We start from the raw sequence: 22,012 nt of genomic DNA, 5'->3' as shown, positions 1-22,012 counted from the left end.
CTAGACTCTATTAAACGAACAGGACTTTTGAGCACACAGGAAGTGTTTGAGAGTTTAGTTCAGTTTGCGATAGATAGATAGGGAACCTCCAGCCTTAAAATAAAAAGTCATAACATTTTTGTTCTGTGATAACACACACTGACAAGCTTGACAGAATCTGAGACAGTCAAAGCCATAGAAAGTCAACTTGGACCCTTGTTCCTGTGTGGCTTCTACACAATCCTCAGGCACTGATGATTTGACAAAAGTCTGCAAGAATATCTGCAGCTGATTTCTTTGCCAAAGTGTAATACCATTCTTGTGAAGATGCCACATGTGTCAGCCAGCGGTAACCCCAACACTGATCTTCTTCCTCCTGCTTGTAGTTTTGATGATTGCAGCACCTGTCAATGTTACCCTGGAAGTATACACTGTGATCTGCTACACAGATTTTCTTCTCAATGAGTCTGACTGCAGTATTATAAGAATAGCACACTACCCTGCCCCTCCTCAAGTGAAGATTGATGCACTCCATGTGTCATATCCACTTGACAGGTTGTAACTTTACTGATAGCAGTGTCAGCATCCACTGCAGAGAGCTAGAGACTTTATAGGGGCACGTTAATGAACAGAACCGGCATCTCTTGGCAACGGTTCTCCAGTGTTATACCCACGTGATGTAAACAATGATGACCTCCCTACTCCTTCTAGATGCCACTCCAGGTCTCCCTGTTTATGTACAAATACTAGCTTTACCCTCCTGTGTTATACAAGAAACAAACATGAGTTTTATTCAACCTTACCTGGGATTCCTTAATGCCTTGTCGTTGGAGGGGCCTAACGATTTTATGTTACTCGGGTCATTCTTTTATAACAGTTCTATTAAACTCCTATTACATTACAGTTAGGAAAGATTTTTGAAGTTTGTATCTTATCACATATATCTCTAGAAATCTGGCAGATCTGCGTCAGTATTGAACATGTTTTTGTATAATTTCCATATAAAAGAAAAACAAATTAAAATGATCCAGGTCTGCCAATAAGAACCTTCACAAAGCAGATTAATAAAAAGATATTGAAAAGCATCTTGATTACCCCATAGTGGCTGTTTATAATGTAGGTCATTAACCCTGGCTACAAATAACTTACTAGTTTTGTAAGACAGCAACCTTATACAGGATATTTGGACTTACCTTAAGTAGGGTAAGTAGAAGTGGAAATGCTTCATCTGTCTTTATTTACATTCCAATGTGATGAAAAAAAAGAACATAAATCCTGGCCAACTTGCCATTTTGGAATCACTGCAGAGTTTGATACGTCTTTGCAAGCCATGCATGGCTCTACCAAAGGTTCAGGATTTGTTTAGACAAGGTGTTTTGGCTGAAACCAGCTGCAAGTAGCATTATCTACACCATAATCATCACTATAATCTGACACTTTGCCATAAAGAAGCAGATTCAGCCATCGCATTAGAGGTTAGTATGATATAAGATCTCAAAACCTTAGTATGGCCCCAAAAAGATGTTACAAAAATGTAAGTGGTTTATAATAAGAAATAGGTTTCCTAACTGAGTTCAACTGTCCCGTTTGAGTTTTATATTTTTTTAAATACAGTATCATATCAAAAGATGATCATGTACTATCGAATTGTCCAGTTTTTGAAATTGCTGAACTAAACACACCCCTGACTTCTCCCTGTTCAGGACTCTTCAGAATACCCATTCATCAATTATTTTATTCATCATACAAGACAAATCCAGACTGATCAGAATGCATTATCCCACATAATTACTTAATTTTTGATTATACACTAACAAGTGAAAGTATGTTTCGATTTGGAATTTGCTGTCTGCTTTCTTAAGTTTGTTCCTGTAATGAAAGTGTTTAAGTTTAATCCCCAACAACCCCTTGTGTGAAGAGGTTAGTATCAGCTAACGCAGTTGGCAGCCGTCTACTGATGCCACTGCAAATGCCAAAAAGTACACCATTTAGAAAATTTATTGCATCAAGGAACTGGAAGCAAATAAAAAAATTATGACATTGGACCAGGACTAAATTACGTTTGGTTTAAACTGTTACCATATTACAGGCTTGAATCCTGAATGTAACCTGTTACAACATGGCCTGTTTACGATTAATCTTTATCAGTAATGTGCATTAAAGCTACAGTGTGGAATTTACCACTGACAATGTGTAGAGGTGCTATTAGAGGCCTCTGTGAGCCAGACTCATTGAAGGGCCTGGCCACAGAGCAGAGGTGTTCCCCTCTAAAATGACTGAGCAGGGGAGTTCATACATTAGCTGAGACAGCATGACAAAGCAGGGAGAGAGAGGAGTGGGAGAAGCAGTTGAGTGTTTTGTCTTTGAGTGTCATACTAATGATAGCTTTATATATTGTTATCATTTGAACATTTAATGTGTAGTGCATTTATTTTTTCTTCAATCACAATATTTTACAGAGGTTTTGAGAGGAATCTGGTGATCCATTTTCTAAGTTTGGTATAAATTGCTTATGTTAACTCCTACTGTATTTTTAATTAAAAATAGGCGAGGAATACGTTTTTGTTTTGTTGTACTCGTTTTGGCCACAAACGACTTGGGTGCTCCCCAGTCAAAATAGGACTAAAGGCATTAGTGTTTTCTTCCAGGTGATTTTTAATATCTACATGCACTCCAAACACAAGTTACATATATTGTGCGAGTATGCAGCATTACTGTCAATTTCTTTCTTTTGGCAACTCATGTATTTTAATTTTCTATTGAAAGTAATGTAGCGTAAGTTGCTAAAACACTAAATAGGTTGCACAAGGAGTAATTAAAAAAATCACCTAGAGGACATGAATGCTTTCAGGCCTGTTTAGACTTTCACAGTGATGTAAATAACTCAGAAAAATCATCCAAGCAAAAACTTTGTTTAACCTTTTCCAAACTTTTTAGCAAATGTTTTTCTCCCCAGCTTCTCAGGGCTTGCATTTACCCAGTTTTTTTTTTTTTTTTATCAGCCACATCAATCCTACATGTATGCACAACTAAGGGATTCATTTTATTCCAGCTAAACTTCTGTTTGCACAATAACTTCAACCAGTCTATTAGTGTTCAGCGTGGTTTGGCTTTTCATTTAATTTCTTTTCCAAATAATGAATAGAGCTGAAGTCTATGGAATGTCACAGTCATACAGGTCAGCTCTTCATCTTCCATGATCTGTACATGCACATTTAGGCTTGTTGAGGCAACTAACAAATAAATAATAAATCATATAGCCTTAACAAGGATGGACCTTCAGGTTGCGCAGTGGCTCTGTGGTAAGTAGGGCTGGGCGATATCACTTCGAATCAATATCGCAATAAACATTACCTCGATTATGATTCATTAACAATTATTTTATGCCCTCCCTCCCACCGGATCGTGATGTGACCACCCCTACGCATGAGGAACATTACTCAGCACCAGTCAACAAGCGATTCTGCTATGGTAAATAAAACAATTCAAATGAAACACTAGTGAAAACATCACTAGGATTATTTTATATTCAATTCCTGCCATTAGATTCTTTTCACCCAAATCTTACACCATAAACCTTTAAAACATCCCATTGCATCATAATTTGCCGGAAGAACTTCTCTTCTGTCTGCAGGTGTGTGTGTGTTTCAGTCAGTTGCTCTTCACACATTTATTTAGTTATTAATGGATGTCGGATCATGAATCCGGCTCGTTCCGTTCACTTTAACTCTGATTTCCTGGCTGTGCGCATCACATTATGTCTTGTGTTGTGTAGCAGGTGAACTGCATGCGCAAAGAATGTTGGAGTTTTTTTTCAATCTGTTTGAATACCTGTCTCCTAAAACTCTAGACAGACTCAAACAAACACACAGTAATCTTCAAGTCCTGTATGTGTTCCAATAACTTCTGATAAGTGTTAGTGTTTACTGCTAGCGTGTAAAGTGAGGACGGCACGGTACAACGTACCCGGGCCACAGCAGCAAAATGTATGTAGCGGAGACCTGACAGTTCATGAATGCACACATTGGGTAAAGTATTAACTAAATTAAACAACATGCGCAAGATTAAGTCGGTTAGAAGTTACACAGTAAATGATGTTTCGAGACATTTTGGTCAATTGCCCAACCCTAGTGGTTAGCACTTTCACATCACAGCAAGGAGGCCTGTCTGAGTATAACTTTCCTCAATGGTCCTTTGACCTGACCCTGCAGGTAAGGTGACCTATGAACTCTGAACTGGTAATATTTCTATGTACCCCTCCCCCTGGCCAGTGTGAGCTGGGACAATCTCGTCCTTTGTATTTATCCATTATAATGGATGGATGAGGTGGATTAAGAGAAATCGACAGAGTAAAAAGTTTAAATTTAAAAATGTTGAAAATTCATAGTACTAGTCAGAAACTTCTGGATCTGACCATTTTAGTTTTTCCCTAGTACTTGATATAAAAGTAAAACAATGCTGAGACAAATCAAATCCTTACATATCACATTTGGTTGAAGATACTCATTTAAAGACTTTTTAGGATCACCAATTACTCTTTCATTCCTGTGTATTATTAGGTGTGTTAAGATGGTACCTCAAGTAACATCTGCCATAAATACCGTACTTCGAATTGTTTTAAAGATATATCCCACAGAAAAGAAAGAGGATATAAATCAACATCTCGATTTCAGCCACACCCATATCACCAACAACCACTTCATTTAAACTTCCATATTATTATTTTTTTTTTTTAGCAAAAGTGAACACATAAAGGACACATGGGAAAAGGGACCATAGTGGATCAACAAGGACAGTTATCTGGAAGTAAAAGAAAATGAGATAGACAGAGGAACAAGAATAGAGGGCAGCCCATTCCAAAAGTCCAGGCTGGGGTAAACTGTAAGTCAGTTAAGTCACCAAATTGGGGTCAGAATTTTGATTCCCACCCCAACGCACAATGCCACTTGAATGCCACAACTGCTTTGCTGTCCTATTAGTAGTAGCCTCATTTGGTGAAGGCAGCCACCACAGCCCATACCAGCTCATTGGTGTTAGCCTTCATGCTCTCCCCCTCGGGCTCCAGTTCCAACAGCTGCCGCACTCTCTTCATGGCCAGGTCATATTGGTCGTCTAGCAGCGGGGCAAAGGCATTTTCCAGGACATCGGAGGAATGAGCTAAGAAGATGAGTGCGAGCATCCGCTTGTCCATTCGATGAGGGTCATTCACCCACTTGTCCAGTACAGCCTCCTGGACCTTCTTGATGAGGCGCTGCTTGATGTTGTTGTTGGTCAGAGGATGTGTGGTCATATCAAAAAGCAGAAAGTTCTGCTTCTCAGTAGTGAGGACACCCTTCTCCACCAAGTTTTTGGCCAACCGTTCACGGACGTTCCTCAGTTGATAATGAAGCTTCAGGGGGTTCCACGTCTCTCCTAAAGGCGAACAGATGGAAACATGAGACAGTCAGTGATGTTACAACATGCTTATGACAAAGGCTAAAGTGTGGAACTCAATTTGAAACTCTGCATTTACACAAGAAAAGTGCAAAATCATATCCCTATGGTATTTAAAGAGATAGTTCACCCAGAAATGAAAATTCACTCATTATCTACTCACAATTATTCCGATGGAGGGGTGGTTGAAGTGTTTACTTTAGGAGTTTCAGGGGTAAACAGCATTGCAGCAGAATCCTAAAAATTGAAGTAACTTGTGACCACTTCTTCAGACAATAAAACAATTGAAAAAAAAAACACATCATGCCTCCATACTGCTCGTGTGTTTCATCAAGTGTCACTGATAGCTTCCGACGCGGTGCTTTCAGGGACCATCAGAAATGGTAACGTCCGCTAACGTAGCCACTTAAAATATGGTGTAAATTAACCCGTTTCAAGTCAAATTATGAATGAATGAATGTCAGGGCTTGCTGACACTTGGATGACACCACATGAGCAGTATAGAGGCATGTTATGATTTTTCTGTTGTTTTATTACGTCTTAAGCTTTGGTCACTAGTTACTTCAATTGTATTGAATTCTGCTGAAACGCAGTTGACCCCGGAGATTCCAAAGGAGTTTTGTGGACTCAAACACTTCACCCGCCCCTTCATTGGCATAGTGGTGAGTAGAAAATGAGTGAATTTTTATTTTTATTTTCAAAGCAGTCATATTTGGTTATTTCAAAACAAATGCAGAAAGTAATCAAGCTTGAAATAGACTCCCCATTCTTCTCCAGCAGAGCTGTCCTCTTTGCAAACAATGTCAACAAAAAACATGTGGAAATACAGTTAATCACACAAGAGGCTTCTTACACAGCTGCTTGTGTGAATACAAATACAGTACACTTCGACAGTTCATTTTGTAAATGCTGTACTTTAATGTATATTTAAATGTTTTGATTTGCACTGAACTACAGAGATCCGCTGGACATTCTCCGGACTGCTTTAATGTGTGAATAGAAATGTCCAAATTAGAGCCTCTGGACTTTCTACAGACTTTTTCCAGCTGGCCCCCAGGAAAAAAGTCCACAGACAGTCTGGAGGAGCCGAGAACACAACATGAGAACCTCCTCAGGATTCACCATGAGTGCGTGGGTGTGCAACAGACACACAAAAAAGGAAAAAGAAAACAAATATCTCAGGATGAAAAAGCAGTACCATACATGTAGAAGACACCAGTAAAGATGTCAAGAGAGCTTTTGGTAATAAACAAAAAAAATGTGATCTCGGTGGTGGAATTTATACACTGCACCACCCTTGCCTGAACGCTCTGAAGATTTCTGTGTTGTTGTGAACACGTCTGAACAGAGAACCTCCTGCTGTTTTGTGCATGTGTAAAACAACCTCCATAGTAAGTCCATATCCAATTCTCTGTACATCCTCCAAAGGTCTTGTCTAAAAACGGCCTTAAGAATGACAGCCATTGTGAAACTATTACTTGGAAATCTCTGGAAAACATTTACACCTGAGCCCTCAGTCATAGGGACTTTGAAAGCACCTCAAGATTATGTTTTTATCATCTTTGGCAGGGAGGCAGAACTTGACAAAAACACTGGCCCTATCGTTTGGGACGCACATGATAGTGTGCTGAGTGCATGTGCTCACTTGCCAGCCAGCCAGCCACCCACCTGACCTGGGTGAAAAAAAACAGATGTTTCATTCCTTGTGCTTGTGAATTCCAAGTATAATTTGGCGAAGAACGTATTTACTGTCTTTGCTGCAGCCTTAAATCTGAGCAACACATGCACAAATTCTTACTTTAAAGCTGATCAGGAAAAAAATCACTATTATCAAAATACAATGTCCAATCAGCTGCTGTTTAACAGGCATTTGGTGTATGATATTTTACACATAAATATCTCCTTTCAATTTCATAATTCATACAAATAGCACTCAGTGTCAGTGTATGCTATGATGGCAGACATACACTGCCAGTCTAATCTTCAAACCACATGTGCTCAAAATTAAACTGTGTACAAATAGAAGGAGGCAGCATGAATCTGTTTTTTGTCTAGATTACTGTACAGATACACCACAAGATTGAGGCTGTGATGCAGCTGAACTCACCACTGAGCAGTTCAATCCAACTCTGCACAGTTTCTGGTGGTTGAGTGTCTTTGATGTGTTTCAGGGCTTCATCCAGGAGCACGTCACCTGTTGGAGCATCTGACTTACAAATTACCTGCAAATGATTAGAGACAGTTATAAAGTGTAGTAATCAGAGGACAGCTGCTGAAATAGATGCAGAATTTATCAAGGCCCTACTCACACCATACACCGCTGATTCGTATATTATGTGCTATGCAGTTCATTCACTCAACTAGATGAACTATAATTAACTATAATTATACTTAACTATAATATATTGTTGGTCTATAAAATGAGAAAACAGTGAACAATGCCTATCAATGTACAAGAGGCGCAGACTGACTCTTAAAATGTCTTCTTTTGTTAAAGCCACAGTCCAAAACCTAGAGATGTTCACTTTACAATGCAAAAATCTTCATATAAGAGACACTGCAACCTGAGAATGCAGGGCATTGTTTTACTTGATTAAAATACAAGATCTGTTGTCAATTAATTGTTTGGATTCATAAAAACTAATACAATTGAAAATGACTCACTCCCAAATTCATTCACTCTCTTTCACTCTGCAATTTGAATTTTGTGTAGCCCATAATGATGATAGGATATGTAAGTTACAAGCTAAGATGTGTATAGATTATTGTTATAAATCAGTTGGATTTGGTCATCTTTTTTTGCAAATAACTGCAGTGTACTGTACAGATTGATGGCTAAATGCTCAAGCCCTAGCCAACATTAGTTAAGGAGATGACAAAAAAACAGCGCACCAGCCAGATGGAAGAAAATAAAACCCCTTCTCTGACCAAATATCTAGTAATAGCATAAGCAGAAAAAAATGTCCTACCTTCCTAGCCAGCAGACTTTTCCTCCTCATGCCACACGTCTCCAGCTGGAGGCGTCCTCTCAGGGCCAGTTCTATCAGCATGCAACCTCGCAACCCGGATGAAATGCAGTCATTCCAGAACGAGGTGTAGCCCTACATTGTGGAAACACATCCCAGGACCTGGTTTGTCAGTTCCAATGAAATTACAATTGAACAGCCAGAAGTATTCCTGGTGGTTATGCTATTGCCCTGGTGAGTCAGATAAGCGTAAACACAGACAGAAACAACTTAGTGCTTTAAGTCACAAATGCATGTAGCACCCTTAGAGGAAACGATAGTAACACATTTTGAGAAGATTGGTTCAATCAGTAGAGATGCCAAACATGAAAGCTGGCATTACCTTTGGACAATAGTGCCCTTATAAATGTGTTTGCTTCTTCAGGGATCTGAATACAGACTGGAGACTGACTACTGCAAATCAGATGTTGCACAATGTTTGTGTGTCCACACCATCAAGTCACTTTTTGATTCGTTACTTTTAAAGGATGTTGACCTCCCACCTGTTGAAACCTCCAAACAGACTTTTTGGATTACAAAAGCACTTGTCACACCATGGTTGGTGGCGGAGAGTCTCAATTCAAATGATAATAAAACCTCTATAAGTGGCTGCACCTTTGATGATATAGTAGTGCAAATAGTTATATTTGACTTAATTAGGGTGCAATTATAAATACTACTTTTCACTTGGGCTTTAAATGTTTCTTTCTTTTGACCAGTGCCAATAAATCCTATTCAGAGATTCGAAGAGTAACATTACCTTATCATCTCTATCTATCATCTGGCTCTTCTGATTGTTTAGCGATAAGGTCACGTTGCAGCAGGACAATGGTTCCACTGTCCAACGTTGTTCAACATTACTGGATACTAACATTTAGACTTCCATCATTAAACTGTCTGTTTTGAGTTTCACTTCCTACTGTAACTCCTCTTCTTCCTACACAAGTCAACTGCACCAATACCACAATAAACCCCGTCTGTCACAAGACAATATACGCTTATCTGAAAACAACCGCTGATCAAATGTATGCTAGTATTATTGTTGTTAGCTACAGCTAGCATCGCAGCGTTCAACCACTGCTAACCTTAACTAAAGCCATGTTGTTTGGGAACGTTCTAGCTAACGTTAGCCTGGGCAACAGCCCATCGTCTTGCGTTAAGATTTACCTTAAATTTACAGACCGTGTCTATCTGCCATTACCTCTCGGTCCTTCAGGCCTAACAGCAGCACTTCTTCCATCAAGGTGAGACGTGTTTCTTTCGAGTCTCCGGTATCGTCGTCTTCCTGCTCGTCTCCTCGGGGCTCGTGGTCCTCCTCGGCCGACGGACGGTCTTTGTCGGCGGCGTTGCGCGAGGCTTCTGTCCGCCTCTGCACGAGGCCCGAACTCCGCTGAGTCAAGGAAGTCATGTCTGCCGGCTGGGTGAGCTGAACGACGACGAAAACAAGACGCCCCGCACGACGCTGCCCGAGATGTTTACTCCACTTACTTGATGTCAACCATATAACAGTAACCTTCAGTGTTTGGCAGACTGACTACTGCGGCCTGGGGACCCTTGACATTTGGAAAACTGTCCCTCTTCCTCGACTTGGTCCGCAGCAGTGTAGCGTCTATCTAATATGGCGCCGTGTGGTAAATGTTGTACCGAACTTATCCAGCAGGTAGAAGCCGAGATAACCTGAATATCAAGTAAGTTTAACGTTTCACACCGAACACTATGTCAGTATATGTCTAAAATATATGACTAGAGTTACACTACTACATAAGAAGTGATACTCTGCATAATAACAATTAACGTGCTAACATGTTGACAGTATCTTATCTACACAGTGTCGGTCTAAGTCAGGGGTCACCAACCTTTTTGAAACTGAGAGCTTCTTCATGGTACTGAGTTATACGAAGGGCTACCAGTTTAATACACTCTTCTGAAATAACACATTTGCTCAGTTTGCCTTTAGTTATATATCATTATTAATGATAAATGATACTCATCTATATGAAGACACTGATCACGTTAATGATTTCTCACAATAATTATCAAGACTTAACAATGTGGGAAACAGATAATATCAATATTCAACACTTTATTTCTATTAATCTCAGCAATTGTTTAAATTTTCAGATGATCACTTCTAAAACATTTCACAACAAAACATTACACTAGCCAATGACAAACCCTTTTAACAAATCATAGTCAATAGTCAACTTCAATATGAGAATAAACATTTGACAGTATGAAAAATAAATTAATTAATTTAATTTGAAACGCATATCAAATTTTAGATGCAGCTCACTGGTGAGTTGTATTATTTTTAGAACAGGCCTGCGGGCGACTCATGTGGTCCTTGGGGGCTATGGTGCCCGCGGGCACCGTGTTGGTGACCCCTGGTCTAAGTCATCAGTTTCTTTAACAAGATATTTAATAAATAATATTTATTATAATACTTGTACTATACTTGCCTATAGTATTAACACTACTCACACAACTGCTCAGCTATCCCTACTGTACTTCCTGAAGGCTTTCTGAGGTTTTGAGAATCTTTCTGTCTTCTATGGTGCTCACAGAATTAAAAAGATATCTCTTAAAAAAAAAACATTCAAGTGTCTCCTTTCAGACAATACACCAGAAGGTCCAATGACTGGCGCCCATGCACCATTTATTCTGTGGAGTTTCTCCTGAGCACAACACACCTGCTTTTATGGTAAATGTTGTAATGTTATGTATCTAGTCATTCATTTTCAATATCCCTTTCATTCTGCATTACATTGTCCCTAATGTCCCATGACCATATTGTGGCTCACTGAGACCACATAGGGACTGCACTGTACAACCTGTTGGAAAAGATAGTCCAGGTTCCAAACCATCAAGTGATCAGTGTGTTCAAGTGAGAAAACAGCACTTGTCAACTTGTCTTTCTAGCCCATGCAGTCTCATCATTAGGGTTAAGTTCAGTTCATAGGATGTTGCCTCTTGTTAAACCCTATGAGCCAATTTGTAATTTGTGAATAATACAATTGATTGATTCATCTCATCATCTTATTACTTTTTAAAAAGTTGAATTTCTTTGTAAACAGTCTTCATAGCCTTGTCAACAGTATTCAGATCCGTGTTTCTGAAAGACACATCCACCCCCCGCCTGCCTGTCAGGAACCTGGAGAAACATTACCTTCTACTTTTTTCCAGAAGCACACTGCATCCACCCATTGGCTATATGCTCACGTCACCCTCCAGAGTCTCTGGGTTTTGCATTTACCAAAAAACAACAACTTGGAAACCTTATCTTTTAATTATGGCTTCTGTGTATCAGAATTATGACTCATGGCATGATATTTTCCTCTCTTGGAAGAAAAAGTCTCAAACAGTATAAAAATGACAAGACCAGGTAATACCATGTTCTGTGACCTGTCAATTTCCATGATATAATTATGATTTATGGAGCAAATGTTTTTATCATACTTAATTGCATACTTTTTCACCACAATATCAGCATATATGCTCATTTCAGATGTATGAACTCTTTTAGTTGCTCTTGAAGGCACAATGATTTCAAATATACTGATACCATTACTCTGTAAATATCTCATTATTTTCTTGTGACGGTATGAAAAGTAAATTTCTAGTTTGCTTACTTACACGTATTTGTATGTTGTTTAGAATGAATGTTCCGTACATGCAGTTGAATAGTAAAATATAATTTGGTTTTTGATTCCTTTAAAGGTACAGTGTGTAAAATTTAGGGATATCTAGTGTTGAAATTACATGTTGCAGCTGAACACCCCTCACCTCAACCTTTCCTTCCAAACATGAAAAAGAAACTGTGGTAGCCTTTAATTGTCATAAAAACTCAAAAGGTGTTTAGTTTGTCCAGTCTGGACTAATGTAAAAAACATGGCGGCCTCCATAGAGAGGGTCCCCTCGATGTAAATATAAAGTATTTAAATATAAAGGGTCTCTTCTGGGTTAAAGAAAACTACAATTCATACAATTTAGATGAAATGAACTAATGAAAACATCATTATTATTATTCTGCATTAAATTTCTGCCAATAGATCCCTTTCACCTAAATCTTACACACTGGACCTTTAAGTAAATCTGTTGTTCCACTTTGATGAGGTTATGTACCTCGGGTTTCTCCTTATTGTCCATCGAGTTGGCAGAGAGCTCTGTATATGGGCACTGTGATTGATTCAGGTTTGATGCAAGTTTGTGTTTAAACAGACTATACAAACACACATTTATTCTTTGTATTACATACCAGGCACAAATTGGAGTACATTGTGAAAAAGTTATTTAATAACCTACGCAGAAAACACATATACTCTTGAAGGGGCTAAGTGTAACAGCAGGCCTTCAGCCCTCCCAAAGCCATGGACAAGCAACAGAACTGAAACCTTTGAAATAAGATGTACAGACAATCTTGATTGATCATGGCTGAAATAAGCTGTCAGGGGGCTCCGTTACAGTTGCCAGCTTTGCCCAGTAATCCAGCCTCGTATTTGAAGGGGTGGTGGCAGATGCACTAAGCAGTGAAGCAAAAGCTTAACCAGTGCAATAAACCAGTGTTTCTCATGTACAATCCAAATCCAATTATTTAACTAGGTCATGAACATACCACACCAAACTTTTTTTAGGATTTTCAAGTAAGAGCGTTATTTACCAAATTATGTCAAAACTCGATTTATAAAAAAATGCCATAAAGTTATGGGCCTGTAAATGAATTCAAATGAACCGAGCTGGACTCAGGCGCTGAAAACAAAATCACGTTAACAAACCAACTGACCAAAACTCAACGTACCTCCTACACACTGAGCCAAAAGGTCATATATACTGGGGGATCAGCCCAAATACACACTAAAGGGACATAACAGAAAATCATTAATTAACAATGAGCAGTTGGTCTATAAATTAAAATAAATATCTAATTATCAAAAATAAATACTGTACTTAATCCTCCTGAAATACAATGTGTATTTAAGAAAATAGCTCTAATCCCTATTTGATGTTGCACTTGGTGCCGCCTGATTGGCCCTTCCTGTATTTACATTCTCTGCTTCCTGGAGTCCATCCTTTAGTCAGATGACCCCAACAGTGCAAGCACAAAATCACTTCAGCATGAGTAAAACAAAACTGAAAATGAAGACAACTTAATACAAAATACATTATTGTTGAAAAGTTACTAAATGTGTGCACTATAGAACTAATGGATTTCTAACAGAAATAATAATGTTAGATAATGTTATTTATGTGTGCGTGCACACTCGCAATGTGGGTGTAAAACATGACAAACCTAAGAAAACATATCAGTGCAAGGGGTTATCATATGTCACGTCCGTGTGGTTCATCACTCAACTTACCAGGGTCGGCTGTGGCTCAGGAGATTCAGAGTGGGTCGTTCACTAACCAGAGGTTTTGGTGGTCTGTTCCCAGTGTCCCCAATTCCACGTGCTTTGGCAAGATGCTGAACCCAAATTTGTCAGAGGCAGATACACTGTAACAATGTGTGTGTGAATGACAAAACTGTACTGTAAAGCTCTTTAAGTGGTCATCAAGACTACAAAAGCCGCCTTATAAATAAAGACCATCAATGAAACAATGACTCATGATACAACATAGGATTTAAGAGAATTTTGTTTATTTACTGTTAATAAAAAAACACGGCATCAACACTATTATCACAGTCAGTTAAGTAACAACACTGATCCTTATTTCACTGTTATACACATTACTCTTTCCTGAACCAAAGGATTTAGTCACATAAGCCGCACACGGAACAGCTGACATTATGTAGCCTATTACCAAATGCATGAAGGCTACATTTTATATGACTGTTTAATCATCACTAAGTAGCGGTCATCATAAAAAATCAGTTTGTTATTGTGCGAATAGAACAGCAAGTACCCTCACCTGTACATCTGCTCTGTTAACTCTGTAGTGACCCAGACTCACCAAGACTGGACAGTTTAAGACTGAAGAACGCTGCCTGGTCTCATGAATCTGGATTCCTGCTGAGGCTGCAGATGGTAAAGTCCCAACCTGGAGTCAACAGAGTAAATCCATGGACTGACATGTTAGGAATCACAGAGTGTGACTCATAATGTGCAGAACAAGGGAGACAAATACAAAAAAGACATTTTAGCATATGGTCTTTGACAATACTTTCAGAATTGTCAATGCAGGGTAACAAACAACAAGACCAACTACCAAACATAGGTGCAGGGGCAAATGTGAAGGGGAATCTAGTGTCCAGGAAAGGAACAAAGTGTTTCCAGTGCAGGGGATCCAGGGGAGTGGAGCAGAGTTTGTCCACGGGGGGCTGGCTAAGCATGACTGGCTGAGTAGGTGAGCAGGTGATCGTGAAGCAGATGAAAACAAGACAGGGTTAGGACCTATGGTTAGGACACAAGTTAACAGGCACAAAAATACAAACTTTCAAAAAAGTATTCAAAGACAAACAAGGCAAAATAAATAAAAGGTAAGCTGACATTCTGGTAAGCAACGTGATTGGACTGCTCCTTAAATACTGCAGGTAAGTGAATGGGTAAATACCGATTTATACTGAATGAGAAACGTGGTGGAGTAGACAGGAGGAGCAGGAACCCAGAGCTCATATCCAGCCACCAGCACACACTATCAGGGAGAAGGATTTAAGATGTGCGTAACAGTTAGGCCTGGTTGCCAGTTTAGAATAACTGTTTACTGAACTGAGTACACCGAGTATGGTAGTCTAGTCATTGCCAGAAACCAGAAGCTCCAACAGACAGTGGCTAGGGTGGCTGGGGACTTTAATAATACTCTGGACTTCAATGACAAATTATCTGTCATTTAAGTCCTACATGAAGGGGATCTCACACCCTCTTGACTTGTCCATAAGACCCTCTGCTGCGCTTTATAGTTGATGCAGTGCAGCTCCCGTACCATGCTGAGATGCCTCCATTGAGGATGATCTCTGTTGGTCCTCTGTGGAACGCTAGAAGGACCTCATGTCAAACTTCTTCAGCCATATGAGGTGAAAGAGAAATTGAGCTTTTGTCACCATAGGGTAAGTGTGCAGATCCTTAATGGAAGAGCAGAATGGGGACAGGGGGAAATAGACACAATCCAACCATGAACTCAGGCAGATTTTATAAAACTGTCCAACACAACAAAGATGAGCGACATTTATAACATGTGTTGGCATAGCGTATGCAGATTTGCTCGCCTTGCCTTGCTATACCCTTTGCTGGTCTCCTATCACAACTCATGTGTCAGTGTGTGTCCTGACTGTCAGAGACAATAAAGTCAACAAAGTCTTTGTCTATGTGTCTGGTAAACAGCTCCAGATTTCATGCACAAAGCCATTTCACTTTTCAATATTGTATTAAAAATAATACACCAATATTTGTTAAGTTTCATATATTGATCAGATCTTATTAGCAGTTTGGTGGCTAGAGAACATTTAAAATCTTCTAAAATGCTGATAAAATTGAAACAGACTTGTCTTCGAAGGGAACTCTCAGCAAGTGATGGACCCTAACCCATGTTAAAAGTGAGTGCCGTGGGGGGTTTGTATAAGGTTGTGCAGAAGTGCCACATAAAAAGCAGCTGAGGAATCTGGACGATGGGTGAATGAACAAGAAGTAATGGAAGGGTGGTTTAAAGGATCAGGTCTAAGTTAAAAACCTTCTTCATGGCAGCCATTTTGACATAGGTAAACACAGGGGAGACTAATCACATTAATTAAGGCTAAATAGAGCACAACCTTATTTAATGTGATATGTCACCCCTGTGTTTACCTTCTGTTTCATGTCAAAATGGCTGCTGTGAAGAGGTTCTTGTAGGGGGCATCACCTGGCCTGGGCACTCATGGTTGAAGCCCTAATGATTTTGTCTTTAGCCCAAATAATTCTCTACTTTCAGAGAGAGGTTTACATTCAAATATGTGAAAATAATCATGTCGTATTGGCTGACAGGTCCATTCTTCAATTGGGGTTAAAGAGTTACTGACTGAGTAACATTAAGCTGAGGTCTGGTTCTAGAGGTTTCTTCCAGTTAATGAGGGAGTTTTTTCTCTCCACAGTCACCAAAGTGCTGCTCATTGTGGGAATGGTTTTAAGGTCTTGACCTTCTATGTGAAGTGCCTTGAGATAATGTATTTTATGGTTTGGCACAATACAAATAATAGGTAAACTTTATCTCAGATATTTATGGGCTGATATCACAATAAAATAAAATGAAAAAATACTGCTACTAATAAGGACAGAGATAGCAATAATAGTGTTTATATATTTTTTTTCTCTCTTTATACATATGTATATTTTTATTCTTATTTTATTTATTTATTTATTTATCCTAATGCCCTTCTGCTGCAGCAATGTCCAAATTTCCCCAGTGTGGCGTGAATAAAGTCTATCTTCTCTTAAATAAAAATAAGGACTAATAATAATAATGTCGTTGTGGATTATATTATTGATGCGGTCGGTCACCGTGCAGTGGACCGGAGCGACGCCCCCCCGCTGTGCGCTGTAGTACAGCAGTGAATGAACAGTCTACGGAGGAAGAGGAGCTGGAGGCGGAGTTCAGGATAAAACCGCCGTCTCAACAGAATGTGGACATTTTGTCTCCGCCCTCCGCCTGCAGCCGAATGAAAGCTCATCAGTTTCCCTGGCGCGGGGGTATCTGTGTGTGGAGAAAGAAAAACGCAGAACATTATTAAGTGCAGTTGAACAGAAGGGTCGCCTCTTGGATGTTTTTTCCTGCAGTGGATATCTGCTGAATGGAGTTTAAAACTCTGGAGACACTTTTTTTCCCCCAAGCTGCACGTACCTAAATGCAGCTTTGCGCGGATTTAACTGCTAAGAAGACTTTATAAACTGTGAGGGTGCGTTTTTGGAGAGTTAGTAAACATCTAGTTTATTTTAATAAAAGAAGAAACACGACATGGAATATTCCAATTCTCTGACGTGGGATCGGGAGCCCTCGGAGTGAGTGACCATGTAGTTGAAGGTACGACATCCTCTGCTGTCTGTTTTTATACTTTCTCACACTGTCTCTCACACGCTGGAATATTGAGTCACTGTGAGTGAACTGGTGCAGGTAGTTGTGTCCTCTCACTGTGTTGTTGTGACATGGACACAGATGTATCACGGCGGCTTATAATATTACAGTCACGACGCAAACGGCACCTCATTAGAGCCGCTTTACATTGTTCGATACATCGAATCCATATATAATGTGAGCACTTGCTGGACTTGTATGAGAGACTTTTTGAACTAAAGAGAACGTTGGATTCATTCTGTCCACATCTTGCTCCATTGTCCGACTGCACACTTAAACCATCACCGTGACTGGGAACATTGTCTGGAGAATCGGTTTAGTATTAACTAAAAGTAGCTCTAATAAAAAATCAAATGACAGAATTCAAATGAGCTGGGCTCCTGCATCGACACTAACTTGTGTTGATGTGCTGTAGAGTGGTGAGTGAAGCTGAGTAATGTGCGCAGACAGGCAGATCAGGAGATTTTCTTGGTGTCCACAGATTGGCCCTCATCCCTCTGTCAAACCCTGCTGGACTTCTCTGTCCTGATGGAAAGCTTCTCCATTCACTGTTTTTCTCCTCTGACTGCCGTTTCCAAATGACCTCACTGTAAAATAATGTGATAGCTTTTACATCTACAGGCTGCCATCCAGACTCCACTGATCATTCCCAGCCTACCACCTTCAGGAACCAGACACATGTGATTATAGTTCACACTTCTCCATACAGCGTTTGTTGCTTTGCCTGGAGCACTAGAGCAGTCAGTTGTTCCACCTCTATAAGAGACGACTTTTTCTTGAGGAAGGTCCACACAGAGAGTGCTGTTTGAAGCATTTTTGATAGGTGCAGATATTCTTCCATTTGATCCAAGGGTAAGGATGGGAAGTTAAGGAATTTGTGGCCACAGCGCAGACAGCTTCAGAATAATCTAGAAAAAGAAACAATGATTTTAAAGGTCCAGTGTGTAAGATTTAGGTGAAAGGGATCTATTGGCAGATATTTAATGTAGAATAATCCTCATGATGTTTTCACTAGTTCGTTTCATCTAAATTGTATGAATTGTAGTTTTCTTTAGCCCAGAAAAGGTCCTTTATATTTAAATACTTTATATTCACATGGAGGGGATCCTCTCTACAGAGGCCGCCATGTTTTTTACATTAGTCCAGACTGGACTAAACACCTTTTGAGTTTTTATGACAAATAAAGGCTACCACAGGTTCTTTTTCATGTTTGGAAGGAGAGGGTGAGGTGAGGGGTGTTCAGCTGCAACATGCAAATTCAACACTACCTATCTCTAAATTCTACACGCTGTACCTTTAAGTGTTGTGCAGGAAATTTTTTGGGAGATGTTCCACAGCAGCTGTCTGTCCATAGACAAACATATTCTTGATAATGAAACAGCCAGTGCAAGAGCAGGTCTTTTACTGAACTTAATGTGTTTTTGACATGTGTGTGTGGGTGGCTGGTTGTGTAAGAGAGAGAGAGGGAGAAAGAAAATTGAGAGTTTTGATATTAAAAAAACATCTGCTTCAATTTGGGCTCTGCTGAGGATGTTTAGTTGTCAGGACCAGGCTGTGTCAGAATGAGTTGGTGCTCTGGAGCATTTTTTCATGTGTGTCTTAAATAGTAGTCAGGGGCATATAAACATCAGCACATAAATCAATCATCCGTACTGGACCAGCTCATACTGGTCATTGGGATATACTCTTGTAAAATATTTCACATGGGTGATACGGGGTACAAACCCCATACCCCGCAGTCCTCGATTAGTGTGAAAATGTATTCCATTGTATTGCATTCGACAAATCAAGTGAGTGTCTTTCAAAGTTACAGTCTCTATCATATGTCCATTTTGTAATACTGTCCTCCATTGCACCTCCACAAGCACACACTGCACTGAGAAACAAAAGGAGGACATTTCACACTGAAAGGTTGTAACTTTGGAAAATACTCTGACTACTGAAGCATCACAGACCTTAGATAAACTTCACATTTATGGAAAAACACTGTGGACTTTGTCCCCAATTACTGTCATTGAAATTGTGTCAGGAAAGGATGTCTTTACCACTATGGGCAAGAGCGATTATTTCCTAAATAGCTACCAAAACCCTTTTTAATGTACATATGGCATGAGTGGGCATTGGTTCATCCGATCAAATCTGAGTTGTGTGAGGTTCTCTAGGAGGCATAGACATTGTAAATGTCTATGTCAAGTACCTTGAGATAATGTTTATTGTGATTATACAAATGAAGTTGCATTGAATTTGTTCAGACAGGACCAGTAGTTTTTAGAGGGAGGTACACTAGTTGCTTCTTGCTTTTTCTAAGAATGGATGTTTTGCACGTACACTGCTATAAACAGTCATGTCTGAACACATTATCACCTAATCTAGTATATGACCCACCCACCCCTCTTGTAAGAGGATACGTGCATTTCCCTAAATCATTTTTCATGCATTCATGAGTATAATTCAGTGGTAACAGTCAATCTGACTGTGTTATTTTCCTAAAGCAGTGCTGTTCGTTATGTCTGGGTGTGTATATATCTAATCATTATTGTCAAACCCCCTGAAAGCTTTTCTTTCCTGCACCTGCCCAGATAGAAAGTCTTGGCCCCAAACAATTATTGTACATGAAAATATTGCATAATCAGTGCACTCTCACCACCCTGCATGTTTAAACATGTTGGTCCCGCACTGGATACTGCAAATACACTCAGAGTCACCCTTAAATAACACAAATGAAGGTGATGACGAGATAACTTAAGGGGAAAGTCTAACAGTCTGAACTTGATTCAGCTTGTTCTCTACCACTCACTTTTAGATTTGAGTTTTGGGATAGTGCGAACTGATACACACACACATCCACATGATGTGTTGCTGAACTGCATTGTGGTTCTGCGTTACGTCGCTCGTGCTGCGTTGTGTTGCTTGATCAACAGAGCTCAACCTTTCATGCGACTTCAAATCTCATTAATGCAAAAGAGGAGGCAGGGGCAGCTGGTGAACCTGGTGTGTGTTCATCTCGTTGTGGATTTTATTTCCTATGTACTTCATCATTGGATTGATAGCTAGCCTGGCACTTCAGCAGGAAAACCAGCTATGTTGTGTGTCCCAAGCATGAAAGTGTGATTGTTGTTGTAATGACCATCACGCCAGCACCAAGCATCAGGCATTAACACAACACATCCATGCCCAGCGTTACTGTATAAGTGGTGTACATTGTGTTGCAGTCGAATTTGAATAACATACAGCTTTTGCTTGCTACAGGCGTAGTCTCTGTGTACGTTTCGATCGCACCTTGTATACATGTACACATTTGGTGACATTAAGTGATTGTGCTACCAGTCTGGGAATGTGGGCTGTTTTTGGTTACAGGATGCACACTACAGAAAGACTGATGATGGCCCTTTTGTATGAGGTGAAAATCCTCTGTTCCTGTTCTAGACAGAATCAGCCGGCTCTGCTCTCTCTGCACACCACTCACAAACTGCTGACAGCAGCTCACCATGGCCTGAAACAATAAATATCACTAATCCCTGGCATGTTCCAGTGCCCCTATTCAGCCTCTGCACCCTGAATCAGTTTCCCCTTCAAGCAAACCTATCACAAAAATGACCAATTGTACATGCTGTATAACTAAATAAAACACTTCAAATAGAGTAGAAAAGAAAAAGCGAATTCATGTAAACTTTATAATGCAGACTCACACTTGTCAGGCTTACTGCAGCATGTTTGACTTGCAGGTTGATCAGTAAAAATGAGTGTTTTCTTTTTATATTCTGTAGTGTTAGTAAAATGTGATCCATCAATCACTGTCACATATTCATCTCATCCCTTGATTAGTTTAGTTTGAGATTAATGAATCTTTCACCTGACGTTAAATGTTAAATTTAACTGAAGAGGAGTAAATTTGATTTATTCTGACTATAATGGCCTTTATTTCAGGAGAGGCAAGAAGGACAGGGTAATTTCTGGTGGAGCATCATGTTGCTGACACTGCAGCAGTCAAAGCTCAGAAGAATGTCCGCAGAATTGGGTCCAGGCTTTCTCCGGAGGTTGCCTTTCACACATAAACAGCACAGCAGGAGATTCTCTACTCAGACACAACAGAAATCTCACCAGCATTCAGGTGAGGGGTGGTGCAGCAAGCAGAGGCAGGACGCAACATACATTTTTGCTGTAGAGATCAGGTATTTTTGTTTACAGCACATCAACACAGGTGTTGGCCCTTATCAAAGCTTCTCTTGATATACTTTCAGTTTGGCACTGCTTTTTCATGCTGCAATTTTTTATTTTTTTAGTTCTTCTCAGTTTTACGTCTGAGGCGTGTTAGAAACGTCATCAACACAAACACTCGCTCGTGGTAAATCCTCGAGAGGATCTCCTGCTATAGTCTCACTCAGGCTCATTCAGACATCATCCAGAGTTTTTACTAGGGGGGATGGCAGGAGAAACTCCTCGTGTCTGGAGGCCCTCACTCGGACATTCTCATATACAGCCCCTCCGGATAATCTCAGGGGATTATCTGGTGTTTAGTGTATGTCTGAAAGCAGCTTTATATCATTGACTCTGGGTCAGTT

General features: G+C 39.8%; 2 protein-coding genes across 4 annotated transcripts in view; one reads left to right on the top strand and one right to left on the bottom strand.

Annotated features, from left to right (window-relative positions):
• Positions 1-4,677: 4,677 nt before the first annotated feature.
• golph3a (golgi phosphoprotein 3a) lies at positions 4,678-10,656 on the bottom strand. The gene is made up of 4 exons (XM_020102381.2): positions 9,619-10,656; positions 8,382-8,513; positions 7,520-7,634; positions 4,678-5,391 (listed from the first exon to the last, which is right to left on the bottom strand). The coding sequence occupies exons 1-4, from the start codon at positions 9,823-9,825 to the stop codon at positions 4,967-4,969; spliced, it is 879 nt and encodes a 292-aa protein (XP_019957940.1). The 5' UTR covers positions 9,826-10,656; the 3' UTR covers positions 4,678-4,966.
• Positions 10,657-16,483: 5,827 nt separating this feature from the next.
• pdzd2 (PDZ domain containing 2) overlaps positions 16,484-22,012 on the top strand; it is a 40,710-nt gene continuing 35,181 nt past the window's right edge. The window contains exons 1-2 of one of the 3 annotated variants that reach the window (XM_069522837.1): positions 16,484-17,399; positions 21,378-21,561. The gene's annotated coding sequence lies outside the window, so the exon portion shown is untranslated. The remainder of the gene's footprint in view (positions 17,400-21,377; positions 21,562-22,012) is intronic. The other 2 variants (XM_069522836.1, XM_069522838.1) reach the window with 2 other exon arrangements.

This window comes from Paralichthys olivaceus, chromosome 4 (assembly GCF_024713975.1).
Source record: "Paralichthys olivaceus isolate ysfri-2021 chromosome 4, ASM2471397v2, whole genome shotgun sequence".
NCBI lineage: Eukaryota > Metazoa > Chordata > Actinopteri > Pleuronectiformes > Paralichthyidae > Paralichthys > Paralichthys olivaceus.
Note: the sequence above shows the minus strand (reverse complement) of the source record. Positions and strands in the feature narration are given on the sequence as shown.

What these genes read in the sequence shown, in the direction of transcription:
- golph3a (XM_020102381.2), bottom strand. Translation starts at nt 9,825, where the DNA reads ATGACTTCCTTGACTCAGCGGAGTTCGGGCCTCGTGCAGAGGCGGACA. An exon ending in TAGGCCTGAAGGACCGAGAG is followed by an intron (nt 8,514 to 9,618) that starts GTAATGGCAGAT and finishes TCCACAATGTAG; the next exon opens with GGCTACACCTCGTTCTGGAA. An exon ending in TTGGATTGAACTGCTCAGTG is followed by an intron (nt 5,392 to 7,519) that starts GTGAGTTCAGCT and finishes GTTCGCCTTTAG; the next exon opens with GAGAGACGTGGAACCCCCTG.